At 41.5% G+C, this 9176-nt stretch overlaps 1 protein-coding gene across 2 annotated transcripts in view; it reads right to left on the bottom strand.

Moving 5' to 3' along the window:
- The window catches only part of zmp:0000000529 (WD repeat-containing protein 20), a gene marked incomplete in the record, with an annotated part of 11326 nt that overhangs the window by 790 nt on the left and 1360 nt on the right, over positions 1 to 9176 (bottom strand). For both annotated transcript variants that reach the window (XM_036214928.1, XM_036214929.1), the window contains 3 exon segments: positions 1 to 81; positions 2957 to 4384; positions 4569 to 4751. In XM_036214928.1, the coding sequence (XP_036070821.1) occupies positions 34 to 81; positions 2957 to 4384; positions 4569 to 4751 (1659 nt within the window).

Here is a 9176-nt window from a genome sequence, read left to right as displayed (position 1 = left end):
GGGGGGGGGGTCAGTGCAAATGTTCTCCTCCAGCTATACCACGGTGCCACTCGGGGAGTTCCCGTTCTGTGCTGTCAAGTTCTGAGACAAAAGAAGACAAAATGAACAAACAGATCCTCACAAAACCACCAAGGATTCTATGTGAGCTCAGAGATTTCTGGAGGAAATCTTCAGATTCTACAGCTGAACACTGGCCCATCCAAACACAAATTCAGGAGAACTCTGAAGTTTTTTCAAAAATTTGTGATTTCCTATTAGCCTAATTTTAAATTTGTGGTTCAAACCAGCAGGAAATTACATTTTACGCTTCATGTGGGTTCACCAGCTGGAAATGCCATGCAGTTAAAACAGACGCTCATTTGGGGGCAATATTGCTTTAAATGAGCTCTGAAAGGAAGAGGCAAAATATAGAGTTTCTTCTCTGATTATCCTTCACATTCTCACTGCAATGTTTTTGTTTTACTGAGCTGATCGGGAGTTTGGGACTTTTTGCGTTCACGTGCTAATGTGAACGAAGAAGGAAAATCCACTAGAAACAGCTCACATCAGACAGACTTCATCACAAACAAAATCCACCAACAATAAAATATTTTATTCATAAAAAAATCTAAAGTGAAGCTCTTTCTATGGTTCCTGGTTTGTGCTCGAGTTTCGTTTTTACAAAAAAGAAAAGTCTGGTGTTCCCTTAACAGATTCAGATTTCTTTGATTTGATCTAAGTTCTTGAGAGGAGAATTAAATAATTTAATGTTACAAGACAAAAAAACAGCCTTTAGGATGAACTTGACTTACAAGTGAAAAGTCAAAATAGTTTATAACATTTATGTTATTTCTCTGCTTTGTGATCACATTACATAATTCCCTTTAACACTTCAGACATTTTATTTCTTTTTTATATTTTTCTTTTAAAATCTGTAATTTGAACTAAAAAAAAAAAAAGAAAAAATTAAATAAAATAACTTTTTTTTTTTTTTAGATCGAAATGGTTTCTTTTGATTAAATTCCCAATGCAAAGAAGGCACACATCCCTAAAGTTTGTGTTATGTTTCATTGTAATGTTCCATTTTAAAACAAAAAATAACAAAGAATTGAAAAAAAATAATATAAAAAAATAAAGTAGAAGAAAAAGAGTAGCTACAATAAAAACAATATTGTGGCTAAAAGTCAGCAAAAGAAAAAGACAAACACGAAAAATGTGTTGTAAATACCCCAGAGCTGAACTCACAATTCCAACATGTTAAAAAGCAAAAAAAAGCAGCCGTCATCTCCACTAAGTCACAGAAGACAGCTACACCACGCAAAATGACAATTCGTGGTTTAGAATGTACTACAACGGCGTTTTGTACGCAATAAGACGCCACTTTTCAATGTGCTTGCACACCGCCTGCTTCGACTCGGGTTCAAGGGACGACTTTCAATAAAAAGTTCATGCAAACATGCGTAGATCCAGAATTTTTGACTTCCTCGTCCAAAACGCTCATGATTACTCATCGCTACGCAAGTTTTTTTTTGTCCGGTTCCGCGCTCTACAGACAAATTAGGCGTTCATTGATCCTGCATTGAAACTAGTTGAACTTCTGGATGTTTAACCCTTGTGATATCCTGGGTATGTTGATGTTGGAAGTGGGGTCATCTGAACCCCACAAGACGGTGCGCTGAACTTTTTTTTTTTGCGATTTTTGATTTTCACTGGTGTCCATGGCAGACATGAAATCCGTCCAACTCCGTCCACATTTTTCATGGGACGAATAGCACATCAAAGTAAGGGTGGGGTCATCTGGACCCAATACGGTAGTACAAGGGTTAATCGTGGCAAAGTGATCAAAGTGACCAATCAGGGACTCCGATTTGGTAGAGACGTGTGGGTAGCGACCTTTTCAAACACGGAAGTACCAACCGATGTAAACATGATCACAGTGCAGACATTAATAATTGTGGTTTGGGCCTTTTGCATTAATATGACACCAAGACCGACATGTTTAGGAACAGAGCTGCAAAACTAAAAAGCCTAGAGCAAGATTTGAGGGGATTTGCGTAGCTTTGACTTTTCCTGGCGATTTATGACCCTTTTTGCTTGCCATAAGTGTGACGTTTGTTCTCCACAGTTAACCCATCCACTGGGAGACACAGCTGCGCAACACTGTAAACCTCGACTTCAGCTGTAATCAATTTTGAGTAATCATTCATAATATTTTTTGGTTTGGAATCATTACTTAAATAAATTTGTTGTTTGAAACATTAAATATGACTTCTAAGTGTAAACATTCTTCCTCCTTTGGGATTTTAGTCAAATTTTGATGACCAAGCCATGGCAAACTATTGTCCATCATCGTTATTCAGACATCTTTTCCGCTTTCACAAGATTTTTTCTTTACTGTTTAAAAAAATTACATATTTTATTAAATAAACTTTACTAGCATAATTTCCTATTGACATATTTATTACCTTACTTTTTTAAGTTCATTGAACTAAACTTGTCTAGTTTTGCATCTATGTAAAAACTTTAAAAAATTTAAGGCAATCTGTTTCTTCGCTCTGTTCTAGTAAACTCAACTAATCCGGGTTAAGAGTAGAGGGGACCATTTGGTGTATTAACCCTCACAGTCTTTTCTAACCCTTCATCCGGGTCAGTGGGGCCAGAAAGGTCAGCACTGGCCGCACTTTGTAGAAAATTACGTGAGAATAGTCACTTTCTTGAAACTAACATCCGGGTTTTTTGTAGTGTCATTTTTCCTCCACCAGATGACGCCAGAGAAAGTTGTTTATCAGCTCATGAATGAAACCCAGATGACTTTTTGACTCACTTTAAACTAATTTTCCCAGTCCTGCTTTAAGGTTCATTAGTTGAAAGCATATTTGTTCAAATATTATTTTTCTCAGTGTGAACATCAAGTTTTATTTTTTAAAACAAATAAAATGCAGCATAGTGATGTCAGAAGGTTAGCTGGCGCTCATACCGATTTTCCGGGCCGGGCCCAGGTACAGATGAGCCCCTCCTGACAGGCTGTGATGATGCAGTCGTCCATGAACACCAGCACGGTCAGCCTCTCGTGTGCGATCTTCTTGCAGACCAGGGGCTCCAGCAGCGGCACCTCGTGCATGCGCGGGCACAAGGTGGTGCCCAGGACCTTGGCGCCGTCCAGTCGGTTGCACCGCGGCGCCACATTGATCTTGTCGTTGCTTTTGCTGATGTTGCCCAAGCTGTGGTAGCGCTTGTGCTCCTTCTCCACGCCGCCGCCCCCAGACTTGTCCGACTTTCGCTCCTGTAGGGACAGGGTGGCGAAGCGGCCGATGCTGAATGGAGTGCTGTTCCCGCCACCACCGCTGCTTCCTCCTCCTCCTCCTCCGCCTCCTCCACCCCCTCCTCCTCCTCCGCCCTCGGGAGCGCCTTGGCTCTTGGAAGCGTTTGCAACCGCGGGGTGAGGCAGAGAGTTGGAGCGGGACAAGGAGCGCGGGAGCGGCAGGGGGAGCGTGGGGGGGTTAGAGGTGCCAGTGTTGGTGTTGGGGGGGTGATGGTGTCCCTCAACACCTCCACTACCGCCACCACCGGAGGTGCTGTTGACCCCCCCACTCCCAGAGTTGGGCAGCGAAGGCCCAAAAGTGTTAGTGAAAGCCCGGGACAGCGGCAGGCGGGGGTACAACACGTCATCAGTCAGGTCCCACAGACAAAACTGGGTGTCCTGCCCCACCGAGCCGAAGCGGTACGTGACCGCCGCCGAACCGCCGCCTTTAGAGCTGTGCCGAGAAAGCCGCGAGAGCGTGCTGCTGGTTCGAACACGGCCAAAGTGCATGGAGTTATTTGGTGCCCCCTGGTGGAGGTCCTCCTCGCTGCCACTGAGCTCCATGGGCTCCTCGTCCTCCAAAGACGTTGTGAAGGGGTCAAACGCCACCACGTTCACCCAAGACTTGTGGCCGTGGCCCCTCGCCACCACGCGGCTTTCAGCGAACGACCACACGGTGACCAGATCATCCTCACCTCCGGTGGCGAGGTATTTCCCGTCTGGACTCCACGACACGCACAGCAACCCGCCAAAGTAGCTCTTCATGACGCCCTGCAGCTCCATAGAGTCAAAGTGAAAGACACGCAGGCATCCGTCCTGGCCCACGCACGCCACGTGGACGCCGTCAGGAGAGAAGGCAAACTCGTTCAGGCCTCCCTCGCCCACGGCCCACCGCAACAACGGGTTTCGCGGCGTCTTGGTTTTGCAGGAGTAGACGGCGAAGCCCTCGCCCTGCCGAAGCAGAGAGTACTGCGGGGCGGTGGTCCCACACGGGTGGTCCAGGTTGTAGAGATAGAGGTGACCGCTGGCGTGGGAGGCCAGGAACAGGTTCTCCGACTTGGGGAGCCACTTCAGACACGTCACCTTCGATTTGTCGATCAGTCTCTGGAAAAACAAGAAGGAGAAGTTTCATCTTAAACTCCTCTCAGTCTTTGAGAGAAAACAAAAAGCTTGAGCGAGGAGGCGGAAGGTGAAGATAGAAGTCTTCATGCAGTCCTGCTCACAAACACCCTCAACCTTCTAAATTTATAAGTGGTTGCAGAGGCATCACTTAAAGCGAACATCTCACCTCCTCGTTGAAGAGCTTACTGGTTTCCTTCTTGATCGGGTCGAGGTACTGGACCTGCCCGGCCGAGAAGCCCACGATGAGCGCCACGCTTTCCGCCGTGGCAGAGTACTGGTTAAAATCGTGACATGTCGGCTGCGTGCCCTTGTAGATTCTCTTATCTATGGGCTTACTGAGGTCCACGGCCTGCAGAGGAGAGCAGCAGGAGAAACAGACGTTCAAAAACCAAAACCACAGAAACTAAAAAGACGTATCAAATATCCCTCAACAAAAAGCATTCTGTTTAAGTGTACTACTTAGCTTATACTAAAAGTGAGGCATCATACTTGAAGTTTTTTTTTTATACACCATCTATAATTGTAAACCTAAAATGTTCCAATTTAGTATGGAAGTATTCTTTTATTTCCTAAACTACACGTCTATAAATGTACTAGCTATACTTATACTAAAGTATACCTGATCAAACAAACTTTACGTGTAGTACTTTTAGCAGTAAAGGTGATTATTGATTCAAAAGCATGACAAAAATTAAATTCTTCCATCTTTGAAGCTACAGACACAATGGGTGTGTGATGTACTTTCGAGAACTTATATGTGGAGCCCAAAAACGGTTGTAAAACCTTGAGTAGTGACGTGTGAACACAACAGTTTTGCACACAGAAGCCGAAGTGTGCGTTTACACAAGTCAAAAACACACAGAGCACGTGACCAGCGTTCAAAACTTAAACGTGTTTAGATCATGGTGTTCACACTGAACAAGCAGGTAGGGGCTTCCTCTTCTCCTTCTTCTGTTTACTAGTGCACGTCGGCCACCTGCAGCTGGAAGAGGCTTGGTTTGAAATGTTGAACTTGTACAAATTTGTACAAATTCTTCCCTTCCCCTCCATTTGAGGGGGCATTTTTAGTGCAAGTGTGTCGGGAATGCATATTTTTCAAAATTTTCCCCTCCAAGTGGAGGGACACAAAGTCCTCCATCGCGAGGGTAAACTGTGTTGCGCTGAGAAGTTCTTTTCTTCACTTGGATGCGCTCTGAACCACAGAAGTTTACATTTAAATGTAAGTAATGATTTTTTTGTTGTAGCATGGCCTTTTTTAAGTTATAAAACCACTGTTATATATATTCAAACGCTAGAAGCTCCACGCTAAAGCTAGCAGACTGGTGATTATTGGCGTCATTGAACATATGAGAAATATGAGAGACTATTTTTACTAAACTCTCCATTTGGAGGGAAAAATGAAGGGGAAGGGAGATGGGATGAATTCTGATTGGGTCATATAGTTCCATCTGTGGTCTATGAACCACTACAAACTTCAACTCCTTGATTGGTCAAAGTTCAGCACACGTTGAATGGACACGTTGTGTACGTGGAGCCTAAAAGCTGTCTTATAGACCTGCGTAACTACATGGGTACTCAAGAGTTTTGAACACGGAAGCCCAAAACATGCCAAATTTAAATTTTCATTGAAAGTTTCAATTTTTTTTCCTCATTTACTAAAACAAACGTGTGGCCATTCAACATGCACACGTCCAATGTGTATGCAGCTCTACACTCTAGAACAGGCGTGTCCAAAGACCGACCCATGAGCCAAATGTGGCCCATGTATAAATATCCACCATCCCTCAGGCTCCTGTCATAAAATCAACAATATGCAGTCCAGCACTTTCTAAATGCCGTTTGTATGATTTCTTGATTGCAATTGGCTAAATGACATTACAGGGTGTTGTAAACGTGAGGCAACAACCTGTATACGCTGGACCTTCAGAGCCTTTAGAGACAAACGACAAGAACAGATTAAAGATGTACACTTTAGAGGACATGGACACTTAAAACTTTGTGGACTTGTTACCTTTTGCAAAATTAAAGCAGCTAGATTTTTATTTGAATTCTATATTTTAAAATTATTGTAAGCTTTATCTTATCCTCATTCTGTCAGGAGAGTCATGCAATACATTTCACTGCATATTATACCATGTATGTGACAAATATAATTTGAATTTATTTCTGTGATCAAACCCACAGTGGTTTATACTTCTGAATAAGATAATTGTGGTATTTTCCTATTTACGTGATTTAAGTTTAGAACTTCACAGTGGGCATTTAATGGTAAATAATATGCACCATTTCATGTGATCCCAGATTTTTTCTTTTTTTGTCCCTGACAAACTTTGTCTTTGTTTATTTCTGGTCTACAAAAATGAAATTCACTGTAATTTTAGAAACAATGTATTTATAATCATTTTTGCTTTATTTGACAAAAGGAAATAAAATGTTCATTAAATTATTCATTTGCAATGTAATGCTCAAGAGTTTTTTAAAAAAGAAAATGCTGGTTTGCCCCCTCACATTTTCACACCACTGCTCTAGAAACTTCAGCTAACAGGTTAAGGGTTGCAGCAAAGCAGAGCAACAAGACAACAAGTTTATTTAGAAGAAACCACAAAACTTCTGCAGCAAACTTTTAGTACAGGATGATTTTAAGAAGTAAAAAAAAAAAAAGAAAATACTGCGATGATTAAACCCGACTAGAATCAAAACTAAATAAAAATGCGGCAGATCTAAGGTAACTCTGGCAGAATTTCAGAGTAAAATTCCTTCACCATAAAAGTAAAACACAATGGGATTATTTCAGGTTCTGTTGATGAAGGTAAAACCAATCAAAAAATATTGTTTTGCTATAACTTTTTGCAAAGATGGACAGATTTGCTGAGGAGAATATTTTTGAGGGTCAACCATTTGAATTTGCATTTTTTGAATCCTTAAAACATTTATTGTAAATGAACTATTTCTTGAAAATGTAACACTGTAGCATACTTTTCATTTCTTCACGTAGAACAGAAAAAAAGCTAAGTACATTTTTACTGAAGTTGCAGTGAATTTCATATTTAAAGACCTGCATCACTCTTTCAAAGTTAGCATGTCTTGATACCCTTATCCTTCCTTTGAGTCCGAGGCGTCCTGTTCTACCCCTAGACAAAATAAGGGTGTATTCGACTAGGAAAAAGCTGTTGGTTCAGAACGAGTCTGCTTAATTTGGTTCGGATTGAGTCCAAAATGTTGAGTTTGGTCTTATTCAGATTGTTGTCAAGCAGACTTTCCTGTTTCGAACCAAAGCTTGTAAACTAAACCATGAGACTAAAGATGTTTTCAGTCATTGGTCAGTAATCAAGAGGGCGGGGCAAAGCAATGAGAGATGGAGATTATGGAAGTTCTGCGCTTTCCAGTCTTTGTCAGAATAGTTCACTGATTCAAACTTAATATTTCACTGACCAATTATGAACGTCTGCATCAACGTCAGGTACATCACTTTACTGCAAATTTGGTCCGGGGGAGGCATGCTGCGAGACGGTTACTAAGGAGACGAAGAAGAAGGTTCGCTGGTTATGACATATTGTCGTATATAGTTTGTCAGGAAAACAGTGTGAGAAACAACGTGTATCATGTTAAAAATTGTTTTAATGAGCCTACATTTATCCAACCAAATTTCAATAAGTTGTCATGTCTTGTGTTGTGTTGCTTCCCACATGTCTGTGGCTTCATTTCTACTCTTCTTTTTCTTTTGCTCTACGTCGGCACTGGAGCTGCGATGTCGACCCCCACGTTGTTACTCTGCATCCCATAATGCCTGGCTACGGTGGCCATTTTGGTCCAGCTGTTCCACTCAGAGCGCAGTGTCTATTCAGACTGAGAAAACTGGACCTCAGTCCGACTGATAATGAACTGAGACCACCTCAAAAGATAGAGCAGAGATCAGTTCCTGTTTCAGCTTGGGTGTATTCAGACCTAAAATGTGTTCTGGATGATTGGGGTTTACTTTTAAGCCACATGTGTCAAAGTCAAGGCCCGGGGGCCAGATCCGGCCCTCCGGGTAATTATATCCGGCCCTCCAGATCATTTTATTTTATTGTTATTAATAGCCTGATGTAATCTCACGCTCACTTCTAACTTGTTTAATTTCAACTAAATATATTAAAGAGAGTAAAATATTGTGAATTATTTAAGGTTTAAATTGACTTATTCTGGAATAATATTCCTGCCTTTTTTTAATTCATTGTAATGTTAAGAAGTTACATTTTTAATGTTTTAATAATTTAGTTTTAGAGTGTTCTATAAATGTCTATCGTGTTCGGCCCGTGACTTAAAGCGTGTTTTGGAGTTTGACACTCCTGCTTTAAGCTAACCAAATGCGTCCAGTCTGAGTACACACCAAGTGTGGCCAAGGTCAGAATTCAGCTTTAGCCAGTGTATTTTAGCATTCAAATGAAGCACTAACTGCATGTATTTTAGAAAATTATCTAGGTTCCCAATTGTCACTTTTCAAGCTTATTTAAAAAATGGGCTAGAGAGTGTCACAGAAGGCTGCACAACAGAGTTTATATGCTAATTTAGCCAATCACAATCAGGAAATCATACCATTTTTAGTAAACGGTGGGGGTGCATATTATTGATTTTTATAAGAGGAGCCTGCAGGGTCAATAGAAATGTTAACCTTCAGGCCGGACTTTGGACATGCCCTAAGGATTATGCAATTTTTGCTGTATTTTCAGTGATTATTTAGAAGTGAAATGCAACATCCCTTTTATTTTGCAGTCCAGTGCAGTTATTTGTGAAC

The sequence above is a fragment of the Oryzias melastigma genome, linkage group LG13, assembly GCF_002922805.2.
Source record: "Oryzias melastigma strain HK-1 linkage group LG13, ASM292280v2, whole genome shotgun sequence".
Classification (NCBI taxonomy): Eukaryota; Metazoa; Chordata; class Actinopteri; order Beloniformes; family Adrianichthyidae; genus Oryzias; species Oryzias melastigma.
Note: the sequence above shows the minus strand (reverse complement) of the source record. Positions and strands in the feature narration are given on the sequence as shown.